The sequence below is a fragment of the Anas platyrhynchos genome, chromosome 3, assembly GCF_047663525.1.
Source record: "Anas platyrhynchos isolate ZD024472 breed Pekin duck chromosome 3, IASCAAS_PekinDuck_T2T, whole genome shotgun sequence".
NCBI lineage: Eukaryota > Metazoa > Chordata > Aves > Anseriformes > Anatidae > Anas > Anas platyrhynchos.
Genome location: NC_092589.1, coordinates 33487715 through 33505229, shown reverse-complemented (window position 1 = coordinate 33505229; position 17515 = coordinate 33487715). Strand labels below are relative to the sequence as shown.

At 41.6% G+C, this 17515-nt stretch overlaps 1 protein-coding gene across 1 annotated transcript in view; it reads right to left on the bottom strand.

Moving 5' to 3' along the window:
• VIT (vitrin) overlaps positions 1-17515 on the bottom strand; it is a 53999-nt gene that overhangs the window by 21333 nt on the left and 15151 nt on the right. The window contains exons 2-9 of the mRNA XM_005022225.6: positions 17220-17289; positions 15393-15458; positions 14720-14876; positions 12238-12371; positions 7990-8067; positions 5078-5158; positions 3090-3299; positions 2362-2412 (exon numbers count right to left, since the gene is read on the bottom strand). Of these exons, the coding sequence (XP_005022282.3) occupies positions 2362-2412; positions 3090-3299; positions 5078-5158; positions 7990-8067; positions 12238-12371; positions 14720-14876; positions 15393-15458; positions 17220-17250 (808 nt within the window). The 5' untranslated portion in view covers positions 17251-17289. The remainder of the gene's footprint in view (positions 1-2361; positions 2413-3089; positions 3300-5077; positions 5159-7989; positions 8068-12237; positions 12372-14719; positions 14877-15392; positions 15459-17219; positions 17290-17515) is intronic.

Sequence of the window (17515 nt, the reverse complement as noted above, 5' to 3'; positions counted from 1 at the left end):
ACAGTGGTCACAGAAGCACTGGATTTATAATCAATCCTTATCTAGGGTCCAAGCAGCAGCAGCTGTGCAGAAAATTGCTTGAAGAGCTGGGACGGGAGAAGGCAAGAGTGTTCATGGCCCCTGCGAGCATGCTGGGTTAACTGCTGTTGGAAAGAGGCAGAAGCTGTTGTACCAGAGCACAGCTGAAATTTGAGTTGTGCCCAGAGCAAAATAGGCTTTGTATCCACTTTCAAAGCCCATTCCTGTTGCTGCTTCCTCCTCAGGATATTCCTGTGCTGCATACTGCACTGGTGAGCTGTGCACTCTTTAGTAGGGCAGGTAAGGAGGAATAAGCTGTCAAATGCCAAGCTAGATACATCAGTGTTTTTTTCATTTAGCAGTTTTGCCACATTGAAGTCTTTAATGCAGGAGTCCTCTGATGGAGCAGTCTCATAAATTTTGGTGATTCCACATCTTTGACAGAAACAGAAGATAAAGGGGAAAGAAGAGGAAGAGCTAGGATGGAGTTCTGTCCCTGCTCCAATGCCCTAAGCTTCAAGTCCTGCTTTGCTTTTGCCCCTGTGAACTTTTGCCAGTACCAGTGGCTGGAAATGAAAACACCTTAGCTAACAGCAGACACAGCTGTTCTCCTTCTGACTGTGCTCTGTTTTAACATTATTTACTTCTGAAGTGTCTTTTGCAGGTGAACTGTGAATGCCCTGTGAGAAGTAGGTCTGCAAATCCCTGTGAGCCAAGATGTACAGAACATTTGACTCTGTTTGGTCAAGCCAAACTCTGGTTATGCCCAAGGGCAACATCAGAAACTTCAGTTTGAATAACAGGAGTGAGTTCCAAAGAGTCTTCAGACAGAGAAAACTGATTAACTGCTTGTGTGGTTATAGCTTCAAAAGTAGATTTGCACTTTTTGTTTGTTCTGGTTTTATTTGTTTGTTTTCAACAAGCTGTTCTCCTTCAGAATCAAGAAGAGATCAGGATAATTCAGGAAGCCAGATGCTGAGCAGTGACATGCTGGACATGGTTCTAGAAATGAAGTCCATGAAGCCAGAAGTAGGTCTCCACGATTTCAGTGTTGCCAAAACTTCACCTTCAACACACATCTCTTACTGACTGGGTAATCTCAGATGGGTTTTTCTAATTGTCAGTAAAAGACAATAATGTCCTCTTTTTTGCTCAGCCTGAGGGAACATGAAATAGAAGAAAGCAACAAGCAGGACCAGGTTTACAGGAACATTAGGTACCGAATGATGCAGTTTCTCACTGAGACTAATCTGCTTTGAATTGTGTTAGCACTTCTGTTAATCTTGCCATTCACATACTTGCACATCTGATGCAGTAAGATTAACCCCGTGGAGCAGGGCAGGAGCATGGTCTGCTGGTCTGGGTGTGCAGGGTCCCTTGTTCTTAGCCCTCCAAGCAGAAGGGAATTGATGAAGGGGGATGCTCATGGTGCGGGGCAGACTTTCTAGGCAGACGTAGTGAGGTAGGAGACTTCTGGGCTCGCAGCTGAGTTTGATTTAATGGTGCTTTCCCTCAAGACCTGAATTGGCCAGAAGATGCCTGCCACGTGCTTTGGCACTGAATTACTCAGCTGCAGGGATGGCCAGAGTTAGGTGTGTGAGAGCAGAACCAAGCTCAAGGCACTCAGAAATAGCAACAGAGTGTAAAACCTCCTAGCTCCCTTTCATTCAAAAGCAATCGTATCCTCATACTCAGAAACTTGCAAATAATTGAAAATGTTCTCCTTTCCTTGACTGCACAGCTGAGCAATTACACATTGTATGGGCAATCTCCTCTACATGTTTGCATTGCCGCCTGTGGCTGGAATGGAAGCAGACTTCTGGATGAAGATACAGATCTCTGAACAGCCACCACTCTGTTGTCAAAAACACAAGTGGCGTGCCAGGAATAACATCACATTTATGCCAGGCTCAGGACCACAGCCTAAGGTTTCCAAAAGAGCATTGGTCTAACTGAAGTCAGCATTTCAGAGCTCTCAGCCCTAAGTTCAGACAGCAATGCAGCCATCTGTATTATATATCTTACAACTAAATGAGATTTTCCTTTAAGAGAGTAAGACAGAAGGAAGCAATAGGCAAATACAATTCAAACAGCACACACTTTATCTCAAGTGTTGCAAAATCCAGCATTTTTCAAGGCTGAAATATGCAGCAATTTGCTGGAAAGGCTTCCCCAGAGGTATGGGTGATCAGCATCTCTGACAATCAGGCCAAGCATTTATTTTTGAGTTTAAATCCAGCTTGTATTCAACCACTGACTTTGCTGGGGCTTGAAAGGTTATTGGATCATTGCCACCTTAAGACACATTTTATCGAATGCTTTGTGGCACTTCACCGTACTTACTTGATGCTGCAGCTGCCACAGATGAATATGCTGGGTGGACGCTGCTAGAACCTGAAAATAAGATATTTTGATTTTCAGCTATTGAGCCATAATAAACTGCATTATTATTATTTTTTTTTTCTAATAATAAATATAGGGGAGAATTAAAGACTAGGGAAAACCAGGTGTGCAAAAATCTTGAGGATAATTCCATCACAGTGTTTTTATCTTTGAAATCAAAGAGTTGTTACAGAAAATATATTATAGCTTTCATTTATTGGAAGTTATCACAGAATTAAATCTAAAATGTATATTGAGCTATTTGTTGAATGCTTAGTCCAGATGTATGAATCAAGGAAATATTTGTTGACTACTGCAACTGAAAATTATCACAGCATTTGAGGATGGAGAGCTTCCTCCTACATGGATCAGTTCAGATGCCAGTATATTATATGCAAAGATAAGGACTAACCGTAATTGCTGTGTTTACTGCAGACGAACTCTTATCTTGGAGAATCTACACATGTTTATGTGAGGCACACTGATTTTGTATGTGTCTCAAAGGCTGTACAGCTCTGACTTCAGCCCATCTGCTGGAATTAATTTCCTTATCCACTCTGCGTGTCTGCATTGAACTGCTGAATTCATGATCTACTAAATAATGGTACGTTCAACTGCCTGCCTTGTTCCTTTAATTCTAGCAGAAGTGTTGGTCAGAGGAAAGCAATGCAAACAGCCATGCTACTGACCTGTATCTCTGACCCTATGCTGCAGTCCCGGTCGAGACTTGACTGCAGCTGCAGCTGTCGTGGTTCTGGTTGTTGTAGGTGTTGTGGTTGGCTTTGGTGTTGTGGTGAAAGGATCTGTGGTTGTGCTGGTTGGGGTTGGGGTTGTGGTGGCCAGTTGTATAGTTGGTGTCGGTACCGGTGATGTCTGATCCACCTTGCGGCCTGTGTCCCCTGCAGGAAAATCAACACAATCACCCTATGAAGTTCTATGTGACACACATAGAAACATCATTAGTAACACTCCCTCTTTAAGGCAACCGAGTCACTGGTGTTTTCCTCAGGGTGTCTACAAGCATCCTCATCTGTGGACCTCATGCCATGCATGCCTGTGTGATGCTGTCTAGAGGTGCTGACAGCAGCCTGTCATAGCCTTATGTTTCCTCTATACTTTCTCTGCTTTAAACAGGAAAACCTTGCTGCCTGACAGATGTCTCAGACCTATGCAGTGGTTCAAACAGCCAGTTGCAGTTCCTGTTTTGCCATCATCTTTTCTCAGTGTAATTAAGCTGTTAGAAAGTCCATATAAATGGAAATCAACTGACATCTGGTAATAAAAGATGGCAATTCTGAGTCATAGACCAGAATAAAATATGCATTGCCTACTGCATCACGGAAATGCTCTTGGCAGAAAGGCAGCTTTTAGGGGAGGGTGATTCAGGAGAGGGTCAGGGCAGGAGCAGCACACACAAGGGCTTTGGCTGAGGGGAGCACGGAGGAGAGCACCGCCTGGGAGGTGCCGATTCCATCTCACTTTGACTCAGCTCACAGTTGTTACTACTTTTAAAATGTATCATCTGTCGTGAGAACAGACAATTCTAGTTGCAAAAATGTGCATGCTAAATAGCATTATACAAAGTTTTTAGCATGATTACAGTTCTTTCAAGTTGTTATCTTAGAAAGGAGCCTTTCCTGTTCTCTTCAATCTATCTACCAAAAACCACCCTAGAATATATTCCATGTTCACCCCAGTCTTGCTCCTCTCCTCCCTGCCTGTATCCCTGGGGATGGCCTGACAGGCTGTGTGCACTGAAAGGGAATGGTGTGCCTTTATTCAGTCTATTCATTGCTGCACAGCACAAGCTTGCATTTTATTGCTGGATGTTCTCCTTTTGGAAAGCACCATCATGAAGCTGTCTGGTGGATTAATTACCACCTAATGCTAGCCAGTGAAAAACTCAGACCTCAGACAGTTTTAATGGGATAATGCTGAAAGAGAGCTCAGAAGAAAAACAAAACAACTCAGCTGAAAAATCAGCGTGAATGGCTCTCTTTGGGCTGAGCAGTGCCCTGCTCCACACTGCCACGCCAAAAGCAAGTAGACAGAGGGCACAGTGATTCTTCCCATGTGATGTGGTGCTGCAGAAGCCAGGAGTGGGCATGTCAGCTCTCCATAACCTAGGCTGCATGGAACAAGGAGGCTGCAATCTAAAAGTATAGCAGAAAACCCTGGACCAGGGAAGCAGCATAGTAAGAACAGGGCAAAGATCTTGCCTTGGCACTTGTTGGCTGGGTTTCTGCTGGAGCCTGGGACACGAGAGGAGCTCCCAAGGGCTAGCTGTTCCCAGTGCTCCCACAGGCAGGGTGCCCACCTCCCTCACAGGATCTGCACAGGGTTTGCAGGGCACATGTTCTGCAGAGGAAACTACAGAGAGGTGCAACGCAGGCTTTTGAAGTTTGTGACGCTTGAACTCACCCAAAGCACAGGCAGAAATGAAATGGTGAGGCTGTCCTCTCTGCTCTGAGTAGCCCCGTGCCCTTCAGGCAGCGGTTTCAGGCACTCATGTAATGGGGTCACTTCAGAGGGGAAGAGGCTGTGGAGTGGAGGCTGGTAAAGCTGTGTGTTACCAGTGTCAGACTGCTTCTCATGAACAGTTGTGGGCATTCTAGGCTGGATGGGATAAAGCAGTGGGCTTTCTGTAGAAAAGGGCACTGAGATTCCCAGCCCCTACCTTGTTCCAGTGCTTTTTCTGATGTGTTAGAGGTGCCTGCACTCTTCAGAGCTTTTAAGTCTTGCTCGGGCTTCTTAGGCTCTGCAGAAAAAATGAAGACATTAGGAAATCCAGCTCTGAAAGAAAACAATTTTAAATTTTCTATTCAGAGATTATGTGTCCTCAAAAGCAGGCATCCCATCACCTAGCGTTAGAAAGGCTATTTGGTCTAATCAGAGCTTCCTCACCAGGAGAGAAAAAGTGATGGATGGGTGCCTCTGGAGAGTAGTCAACCGATGTTGTTGGTGCCTGATTTAGGTGTCTGACTTCCCAAAAGCTCCTGCCAATGTCAACAGAATTTATGAAGTGAGCAATAAACACTTTTTTCTTTTTTTTTTTCTTCTTTTTTTTTCTTTTTTTTTTTTTCTACCAATAAACCAATCTTCATAAGATTAATGAGAGTCAGGCTCTTGGTGTGTGTAGGGTGCCTGGTGAATATGCCCTACCATTTGACGTTTCAGTCACTAATTCACATTCAGATGTAGCTCTTTCTTGCCTGACATTCCCAGATCCTCATGGGACCACATCCTGAGTGCCATGGACTGGCTTAGAAGGATTTGTTTTTTTTTTTTAATTATTTTTTATCTTTCTGTTCTTCTAAGACTCAAAGTCATCAAAGTACTTGGAACATTTATTACAGTTCATTTATTGCTACCCTGCAAACAAATCCGCCTATGCATTTGTGTCTGACTGAGTACTGGAAGATTTTGATCTTTCTTTTTTTTTTTTTTTCTTCTCTAGCTATTTTGACAGCACTGACCTATTTAAGAAATTGCTCCAGGGTTAATGGTTACTTAATAATTTGTACTATTTTTTAAAAAAATGTAGCTTTTGATTGTTTTTTTACCTGCTGTGATTAGTTACAACTTTGGGAAGGTTTTTCCTCCTCTGCCCATCTTTTGAGGGGCACTGTATCCAACAGCAGCATTTAAAGAAACATCAGGTACTATGAGTCTCCAGTGCCCCTAGGATGAGGACCAAAAGTGCATCTCTGACAGCGCAGATCAGATGTGAAGTAGGATTTTCTCTAATCTGGCAGTAAGTGTAATCCTCAAAAGACTGCCTTTAACACCTAGATACAATGGGTTTAAATACCCAGCTGTGCAATATGGTCTCTATAATTTAAGTTGGAAGAAGATAACTTTCTGAAAATTGAAAAAGAAATATGAAATACCATATTGCAAGATGGCTCTAGCACCATATTACAGAGATCTTATCTCAAGAACAAACTGTTTCTGGCAGCATACAGCTGAGATGGCTGAGTGGAGGCAGTGGGAATAAACTGGGCTTGGAGAAGACTACTTGTGGTGGTCTGATCTCTACTTGTGGCGCAGGGTTGGACAAAGCAAGGCAGTGGGCTCTTCAAGTACTGTGTTTGATATATCAGTTATTATTTGCTCCTTTGGTCATCCTGGATTTTCTCTGCATGAATGCACAGTTTCTGTTGCTAGGATCGTAACACTTTCATTCATTCTGAATGAAACTGATTCAGGAACAAAGTGAAGGAAGTCACTTGCATCTTTGCTTTGCTGCAGGAGCAGTTTTCTGATATTTTGTTTGTGACTGCAACGTGGTTTGATGATACTTCCCATTCCTATACAGATTTTCATGTAATGTCAATTTTCTCACTGGTGGAAGAAATCATTGCTTCCAGCCTACTGAGCTCTATCCTGAATGTGATTGTTCCTGCTCTGGTGTGAGGTACTTGGACTGATACTTCAAGTGTGGTTAGATTTGGGAACAGAGAGATGTAGTTTTAGTGAATGCTTCCTATAAAAAAACAAAATTTCTAAAGTATTGCCTCCTTTCTAGCACTGCATAATATTTAGGCCAATGGTTTCTGCATCAAGACATATGCACAAATATGTACCTACTTGTCTGTAAATGCGCAGGAACCATAAACTAAAGGCCTGGCTTTAGGTGATGCATATTCAGTCTGAACAACTACAGCATTCAGATGTCTTTGTGTAAATAAAAACCTAAAGATGAGGAAAGAGCTCTGTACTTTGCTTTCATGGATCAACAGTAATATACAGGAGAAGAGCAGGACTCCAAGTAACAACTGTGCAACCTTGGATGGATGCACTTATTGACAAGCATTTGAATACACGGGGAAGATTTCTTCACTGCATTTCCTTATACCACTGTTTATAGTGCATAAGCTCAGAAAGGCTTGGGCTCAGCAAAGAGCAGAAGAGCCATAAGGAAGTGTGTAGTAGTAGAAGACATTTATTTTTTCATTCAGACTCCCTATGTAGAGCCTAGACTTTACACAGTTGTGACCGGGAGCACAAACAAATGTCATTTCCATGATAGAGACACTTGAATATCAACTACCACCTGGTGTGCGGCTTGATATCAAAGACCTCTGAAAACAACTGAATTATTTAAACCGAGTTGAGTATGACAGAATAGGCTACAGGCTAAAGTGATTATACAGAGTAATTCCTTATCATATGATCCTTAGCTAAAGCTGCTGTGCATTGCCATCTGTGTCATTAATATTGTATTACTATATAATAATTATTATAATCCATTATATATATGTACTATATACATCAAAGATCCCAAGAGATAACACAAATAGCACTAGGAGAAAGATACAACATACTCTCAGACTTAAAGCAAGGGGAAAGGTAGGTGGGAACAGAGGTTTGTGAAACTGGGCATGACAAAAAAAAATATATATAGCTAGAATAATTCTGTGTGCTTAATATAAAGAAAACATGAGAGACTTGAATGAGATAATAATATTGATGAACATAAAGGGTACATTAACTTCAGGTTCTCTATAATTAAATCTTTACACAACTGAGATGCTACAAGAGATAGATGTAAATAGATATAAGGAAAAGTCCATCATAATTACTTGCCTGGTTTAACAGCTGTACTTTTTGAGGAAGAATATTCAAGAGTTGATGGATATGTCACACCTTTTCTTGGCTTGCCCTCTAAAAAAAAAAAAGCATAACAAAATTATAAGCTTTCTTGCAATGAAACTCCCATCTAACATATGTGTTCAGAATCAAACCTCACTTCTTCACTGCCCAACTCATTTTCTTGAAGATTTCTTTCATCTGCTGGCAGAATCTAAAAACCGTTTCACTAAAAATACTAATGCTTAAATCCAGCATCATAAAAAAAGATAGAAAGTATGAAAACACAGGCCTGGGATGGATTTGAAGAAGTCAGTTAGTTCATTCTTTTGCTCTCACATGGTTAAGGTTAAGCATAAGGGGATCGTTCCTGAAGAACATCTGTATAACCTGTACTTAAACCCACGGCCTCCCTATGTAGTCTTTTCCAGTGCCCGAATATGTAGTTGAGTTAGAAAGTGTGTTTGATGTGGGATTCATTTCATCAAGCACACAGCATTCTTCTCTGACCTCAGTTTTGCAACATCTATTTCTAGCAGCAGTCTTTTGCAGTAATAACAGTGAGAGAAGACTGTGCTTATGTGTGGGAACATATGGTTGCTATATTTAGATCTAAAATAAGGGTCCTGTCTTAAAACAATGAGGTATGTTTCCCAGTTAAGCTTTAAACCACAAATCTTTTTAATGCCACACCAGATGCCATCTCTGTTGGCACATGTGGCCATGCAATTCCATCTCTTAGGGTAGTTTTTATATTCCCAAGGTATACCTGTATCACTCAATGAAAAGTGTTGCTCTGTTTAGGGAAGACTGCTCTATCCTCTGAAAGCTGGACAAAATATCTGTGCAAGCTTGGGTGTGATGTACATAAAGGATTTCTAGACCCTGGGGACTCCTCTACAAAATGATGTGCTGTGTCATGCATCTGGACCACCTCAGATAGATGTGCCTTCACCTCCTGCAAAACCGGAGTCATGATGATAGGTTTGCTTTTCCTTATGCCCTCGGTGAATTCTTGTAGATGGTGTATATGGGCACTGTGAGCATGACAGTTGTCATCCTTAGTAATTAATTGAGAGATCAACAGCATTCAGCAGAACTCGCTGCTACAGACTGAGCTGCACCTGGGAGCTGGGAACTATGTCCCATGTGATAGCACACAGAGAAGGATATGTGCCAGAGAAACTGGTCCTTTACGTGCAGGGATGGCCATGGAGCTTAAGAAGCACTGTCCTTTGTCCCTTTGCATGTCTCTAGCCCCTTGGTTTTACTCTTCTCTGAAATCTCAGTCATGAAAAAGCCCTAGATGAAGGAGTTAGTTTGAGTTACTAATGAGGCAATGCTGTAAGGATCTATTACATTTCTCATTTACAGTTGTGTAAATGGAGAGTAGAGCCACGGAAGTCAGCACAGCTCCTGCAAAGACCAAAGTACTTTAACATACATGGACAAGCTGGAAAGAGCTTTCTCCTTGCCCTTGGGTCTCTCACAGAATCTGGACTAAGTAAAGAACAGCAGGTCTTCACTTTTACTTTCCTCTGAGCTAAAACTGGGCTCAGGAGACAAGCAGGACTAAGGAGCTCTTTCTCCAATTTGGGAGAAAGATGAAAATGTTATAGGATTGCAGATGATTTCTAAATGCATTTCTTTATCTCCAGCAATGGCGGAGTGATAAGGTGAGTTGTTACACAGATGCAGCAGCAGCATAATAATCTGATCTAAATTTAGACTTTTTTTGTGATGCTTCTAATGTAAACCTGAAGACTGCCACTGTGCAAATAAACTAGGTTCTGGCTATGGGGAAGCTGTGTACTCCTGGGCTCTGTGGGTTTTGATAAACATCATCTTGTGTCCCATATGTGGTCAAAAGGTAGGTCTGAAGCCTGACCTGAATGTGGCCCTGCTTTTTGGAGCAATGGTAATGCATCCTTTCTACTGATGTGTCATCTGGAAGAAGTTGTGTCTAGGCCGGAGTTTGCTTAACATGCTTAAAAATGGGTTCACATCTGGGTTGGAAACCTCAGTTTCAGTCTGTTTGAAGTACGAATTATGGTGTGGTGGCCACTCACCCTCTCGTGCCTGTTTGTAACTAGCAAAGCCAGAGGTTTAGAGCTCTATTTTCTTAACCCACTAGCTGCGAAACTCCCACTAAACTGAATGGAGCCATTCAGCTGAGTGCCAAGGCATTTCAGTGCTTGAAAGTGAATACCAGTGCATTTGCATACCTCCTGGTGTGCTGACTGCTTTAATCCCAGAGGACAGACCTTGTTCCCCTGCTGCTCCCAAATCACGCCACCTCATCCCCTGGGTCCCATAGGGATTCCTCCTCTGTGCTCTTTTGTGTGGATGCTCATTCACAATTTAAACATCACAAACTCCTGGTGACAATATCCTAACTAGGAATAAAATGTTGGCACTGTCCCAGGGTACAGCATCACATACAGTTTTGGTCTGATGAAGGGGAACTTGGATGGAGAACAGGAGACTCAGAGCAAGCTCTAAAGCTTTAAATTAATGCCTTAGGTGACTTGTATTTTATGGGGGAATGTGTTATGCAGCTCTGTGTTTTTATGACTCATAACTGTAAAAAAAAAAAAAAAAAAAAAAAGCAAGCCAAACCAAAACAAAAACACCATTTTTCTCTTTTTGAGAATGAGATCTGACTGCATGCAGCCGCAGGCTGCTGTCATGAATAGCACAACCTTCCTGGGGTTTTAGACTTCTGAATTTCTCTCTGAAATTCAAAAATTCCCACATTTTCATCAGGTATAGTAAGAATTCCTTTCTTATTTGTATATGAAACATGAGATGAGACAGGCTATATTATGTCACGTTTATGCTTGAGCTAGTTCATAAACTACACTTACATCAGAGGGACCACTCAGCATGCGTAAAATTAAGTGTATGAAAGACAAATCTCACCATGCCTGTATCAGTATCCAGATTTTTCATCATCTCCTCTTATGTGTACTTGTGACTTTCTCTTGTATAATCTTTTGTAGTAACTCGTTAATTAATTAAGAACAAAGTTTTGTTACTACAAATCAAAAATTCCTACAGTTTTATAGGATAAGTGAGCAGCTGCTGAGGTAAAAAGTTCTTATTTCTCATTTATGTACCAGAATTACAATGTGCTGTTTGTTGTGAAAAAAAAGCAGCAACAAGTACAAGTAGCAATTCAGCTATTCCAGGAAATCCATACTCATCCAAAATAAATCCTTCTCAATTTGGTGTACCCATGGTAAAATGCTGTAAAAGTGCATCCAAATATATTAATGCAAACTCCAGATGGCAATTCATTTTGGTCAGCTTCTAAAACCTCTGTTGCTGTCCACAAATTTTCACATGAAAAGAACATTTCTTTATTTTTAGAGGCTGTTCAGTTGCTTGAGCTGTTGATTTTTCCAAAAAAGATGAAGTTAACTAACATCAGTTGGTCACGCCTATCCCAAAGCTTCAGATGTGTGGACCAGCAAGAACTTAACCACTGTATGGATGCAGCAAGAGGTTAGATTTAGAAATTGTATATAAATTATGAATTTCATCAGTGAATCCAAGGGAGCTACTGGGCAGAAAAAGGAATTAGCATTGAATTGAGCTGGATTTCCCTGCACTGGGTAGATAGCAGCACCTTTTGGCTCACAGAGGTGGGAGAATTTCATAACTTACTTGGGATACAACAATAGCATTTTTTAATATAGGGTTTTGTATTAATACAGTATGGTTATATATGATTTGAGAAGGCTTGGCAGTTTTTATTTTAAAGGTTTATATTGATAAACTATACATATTTAATTTTAACAAGGAACTCGGAGAACCTGGGCCATTGTGTCCAACAGCTGCAGTGAAAATGTATGGCTTTCTCAGAGTAAACTCAGAGTAAAACAGACCACAAGGCTTCTCTGCAAAGCCTGAATGGCAGCACAGGAACAAGTTGTTTCAGAAGACACAGGTGCAGAAGCAGACTGAGGGGGCCAAAAGGCCACTTAGTTTGCTTAGCAGCAATACTTGTCAGGGTGGAGAGCAAGTGCGTTAGGGAGATCTTCCCACTGGTACCAAGGCTCAGGTTTTAAGCATCAAGAGCAGAAGCTGGGCTGCCCTTGGGCAGTCAATCCAGACTGTCTGTCACCTCTGGCAGACCTGCAGAGGGCTGAGCCCCACACACCTCTGGTGGGGTGTATTTCTCTTTGCAGGCTGTATAGGAAGCCCAGGATAAGAACTAACTGAGGTGCTCAGGCGCAGTACCTGAGACGAGGAAGGACTCCCTCCAGCGTGGCAGTGACAGGGATCGGACTCCGTTGGAGAAGCTCCCCCGGTAACCAGCGTGGCCGGCCACTTTCTGAACCAGGATCTTCCCGCCTGTGTTGTCAATGATACCACTGCAAGGGGAAAACATAGTAGCTGAAGGAGGAAACGCTCCCCAGAAACATAGAGACCATTCAGCAGTGCAAGAGGTAGGAAGCATTTGCTTTCATCTTTAAGCCAGGATTTACAGTGGAGCTATGAAGCTACTGCTAAGTCTGCCACTGAGAAAAAATTGTACTTCTTCAACACAGAGAAGAGCAGTTTGCCACACAATGCTGTCGGGCTCTGTTTGCTCTTCCCATAGATCTATGTGTTTTGTTTTTAAGGACAAGTCTCTGCCTTTGTTAAAATTCCTACAAGCTAGACTGCATGATAGAAGACATGCAATGTACTCACAGGAGTTTTAGGGTCAGCCATGCAACAGAAATAATTTAGACAAGTACAAGGCAAGCCTCCCACTTGCTTGGCTTTTTCTTTCATGAAAACAGATATTTTCTTTGATTTTCAGAATGTATTACTACAGAAAACTAAACCTGGTTCTGGCCTCAGCCCAGAGTAAAATGAACAAAATATTACTACAAAAAGCTGTAGAAAACCTGACCATCTCCTTGTCTGGTGCACGTTAAATGGTGTTTGACATTTGATATAATATTTTTCTCAGGACAAACAGAAAACTTTCACTATATGCAACCTGCTGTGGCATTATTAGGACAGTACAAAAAATGATTGCTACTATAAAGGGCTGGTATAATTGACAGTAACTGCACGGTGCATGGCAATTAGTAATGGGCAGCCAGCAGTGGTGAAGAATGTGTTACTGCCTTAGCTTTCTCTGATGATTGTGAGAAGCTGGTGGTATAATAACCATAAGGAAAGGAAATTCACTGTCTGCAGAAATGCACATGTAAGTTAATGAAGCCAAACTCAGCTGACAAATGAGGAAAATTGAAATCCTCACTCCAATAACACAGGGAGCCAGCATTTGAGCTGTGGCAGAAACTGCATTCACCGTCAGCATTTTATAACCTCCCACCGGGACAAGCTCTGCTTGCAGCGATGCACACAATTTCCAATGTGCATTCGCAGGAAGAATGTGACAGGTGAAAGAAAGCCGGTCCCTCGAGAGCCATCTCCCAGCAAGGGGCTGAGCAGGGCAGCTGCAGCCAGGAGATGGCAGCGCTGCGCACACCTCTGCCGAGAGGTGCGGCTTCGTGGTGGGCTCTCATCCACAGCATCTTTCGTTCGTCCTCGGTCCAGCACGGGCTTCACTGTCTCCTCGTGGGCATCGCCCCCTATAGCAGAGCTTTTGTCTTCTTACAGGTTCAAGTAAAAATTCACAGCAGACAGTTAAGGAAACGAAATGCTTTGCATCTTCTTATCGACTTGGAGATGCTTTCCCATGGCAATCAAAAGCTTTGCATTAACACAGTTTTTCATCTCAGCAGGTCATACTGGAGTAAGCTGTTACAAAGATAGAGCAATTCATGGGCTGGGACTGAGAAAGGAAGGAGGGCAGAGAAATTCCCACTGGTGGTGCAGCTGGTGTTGCCTAAGATTCATGAACAATTTTCCTTTCTCAGTGCTGCTACAGTTCCCTAATGTAATATGAAGGGAATGTGTTTTCAAATAAAGTACAAAGTCCCAAAGTCTGAACTATTCAAGCTTACTCAGGTTCCCAGGTATTTCTCAGAACTGAAAGCATTATGATAACTCTGAATGAGGCCAAGATGTCGATCAGACTCTACAAGTTCTTCCTGCATTTTCAGCTGAATGCATCCTGCTTTTGCATCCTGCCTGCAATTATGGTGTGTTTTGGTTGTGAAGTTATTCTCCATTAAAAATATCTGCACACTTTTGCATGGCAAATTAAACTTGGTATAATTTGTACTATAAATTCTGCATTATACATTTCCTTGTCCAGTATTTCCTTCTGTGGCAGAAAAGCACATTACTCAGCCTCTGACATCAATGACAGCTAAATTCAAATCTAGAGAGCCAAAACCAGTCCCAGAAGTATGTGAGTTGTATGTATTCATTGCCAGTGATATGTCTTTTTTTCTTTTTTTTTTTTTTCTAAAGCTGTATTAGTAGCAGCAGCTCCATCCTACTTGAATAATAATAGTATAATAGTCATTTGCTATGCTTGAATGGCAGATCTGAAAAAAAATCAAAACATTTATCCTAAGGTTGAAAAACACTTTCAGACATGATTGATTTCAGTAGGACTAGAGGATTGACAGCACTTCATAAAACAGGATCCGTTGCATCACATGTGGTCTTTCTGACGTGCTTTTCACTAGAACAGCAGCCTGCAATCAAACCTACAAGGCACTGGGAACTTTAAAGGACCTGAATGGCCAAGAGCTCCCCACACTGAGATGATGATTCTCTCAGGGTGCCTGGCTTACTTAAAACCACTCACCTGTGAATTGCAGCACCACACACACTGGAAAAAGAAGCATAAATGTCTGTGCCGTACACACGGTATTTTACATCTTGACATCCCGGAGGGCATTTTGCAATGAATTCAGGATTGATTATCTTCCCTGCCTTGGCATCACAGTCGATCTGTGGTACGTCTGTGAGGACAAAATCCTGGTAAAGTCAAACTGAATGTTTTCATAGATTAATTATCTTGTCATGAAAATAATGAGTAACTGAGTGACAGGGATGCCCTCCTCTTATGCACTTATACCAATGCTTTTGTGATACAAGAGATGTCTATGTCTTCTGTATCTACAATATATCACATAACAACCAGTGTGCCAAGGGTTGTGGCTGTAAGTGAGGGTGGACTGAAGAAGCCTGGGGATACTTCTGATTTTCAGTGTTTGTTTCTCTAAAGTAAGTGTGTATGGTACCTTGGGACCTATGAAGATACATTTTAATAGTGAAATGCACAATATCCTCTTTACAAGTGTACAGTAGCACACATTTCAGTGATTTGACTTCAGTAGAATTTGTTAGTTAATGTATGTTCCTATTGACTCTGCAAAGGATTGTGAAGTTACCGGAATATGACTTCACTTTGGACACGTTTATGCATCAGTCTTGCCTGCAGTAAAGCAGCTAGGCACACTAATGGGACCACTTACATAGCTTAGCCTTTTTAATCTTCTTTGTAGCTTCCTTGGCTGCATATGTACATGTAAGAAATACACCTAGAACAAAGAAAACATAGTATCAGAAAAAAAGGAACTACCAGCATCAGTCACCTTCTTCATGGGATTTGTTGGTTAACTTGTTGGTTAACTTTTCAGTCAAGATGGCATCTACTGTGGGGGAGCTTTCTGAAGGGGATTCAACATCAATTGATTGCACATTAATCGGTGGAACTCATGTCAAAATATGCCATTAAGTCCAGGCATTTCCAGAAAATCACAAAAAAGCCTAAGTATCTCCAAGAGCAGTAGAAACTCGTTGCAATTGGTGTATAGAGATACCAGTGAAACACGCTCTGTGCATAAAACAGCTAGGAATTTAGGGAGAGAAAGATACATTTTAATAGCCTATGCAGGGATGGTATCCTATAAGAGCATGTTGTGGCATTTTACTCAGTGGTGGTAGTGGATATGGGATACCAGGAACATCGTGAAATGTATGAGATTCCAGTGTGGCATGTCCAATACCCTGTCCCAGCAAGGACACTGCTTTCCTTAAGTAAGTAGAATTGTGATTTGAAAAGTGTGATTGAAGAAGAGACATACAGTTATGTTAAAAAATACATCACTATATATGTATGCTGCTTAGCTGGCTGGGTTTACTTGCTAAGTGTTTGATGTACAAACAGTTCTGTGTTTATAAGCACTAAGTTGTGGGTAATAACTGTTACAAATGTCTTGGCCTTCCTATTCACCTTCTTTTCTGAGCTTTTAGAGTGAAATAAAACTCTCTATGAAGAGTTGACTCAGCAACAGCAATGTTTCTTCTTCTCTCTCTCTCTCTATCTTCTTTTTAATATAATCTTCTGCCCCTAGACTAGTTGCAAGTGTTTGCAGACAGTAACTGTTACAACCTGCTCAAAAGTAAAAACAGTCTCACTGTTTCTGAAGCTACAGCATATAGATGAAGTAGAAGGTCTTCTTGACATTGGTAAAGTTGTGTGAAGAGAAATTGTACTTAGAAAAAAAATAGAAGCAATGGAAAAGAAAGTGCAAAATCCCAGCTGCACGCTGTGTTAGGGCCTCATTTAATGTGGAGGAAGATCGTCTTCATAGTAAAGACAAAAGAACAACATATGTAACTATGAAGTTAAACTAAACATGGATATCCTGCCAGGCTGGAGGGTCCCAGCTAAATGGAGCATTACCTGGGAAGATTGCAATTAAAGTCATACAGCAGCATTAGGTTACATGATGGCTGTAGCGCCATCAAAGGGTGATAACTGCACTAGTACACTACACAAAGCAGCCATGCCCGATCAACCAGGTTGTTCATGTCAGACCTATTGCAAATTCTGGAATCTCTGTGCCTTCCCAGAAAGTACGATCTCATCTGACATCCAGAGGAAAGAAAATAGAACACATTTATAAGCATTTTCATTTGGCACCTTCTTGGTCATGGAAATCTCTCAGAGATTGTGTTCTCAGAGAAAGGGGTAAACGGGGGGTGCTCCCACAGTATGAAATAAATAGCTGATTTTTCTTTATAGGGAATCTTTAAGTTACAGATATTTTCCAGCATTAGTGGTACCATCTGATGTGGACTGTGTTCAGCTATGGCCATATGCTTAGAGAGCTCTGCAAATAATTAATATTATTTCTATGCAAAAGTTTGGAAGTTTGGATACCGTTTCTGAAAAGCTGTGTCAAGGCTTACTCTACCTTCCACAGAGAGCTTCATCAGCAGTGGAGTCACTGGTCAGCCAGGACAGGGTGTACAAATCCACAAACTACTAATTGTAGCACAGCTTTAGTACTTACCAAAGAAGATCACAATAACTGAGGCCTTCATGGTGATTAAAGCAAAGTCTGGATGTGTCAGTAAGGAGCACTGAAAAGGAAAAAAAAAAAAAAAAAAGAGTACTGTAAAAAAGAGGCTGTATTTAGAGTTATGATAAATGATACTGGAAACATTGGGGAATAGCAACTGTGCGTTATTCTTCAACATCTCACAGTCCTCATGTATGGTGCTCTTTTCTCCTGAGCTGTCTGCTTTGCAGAGCAGCTGATGTCCCCCTGAAGAGATGTTTGGTCTGTGGAACAACCATGGCCTAATT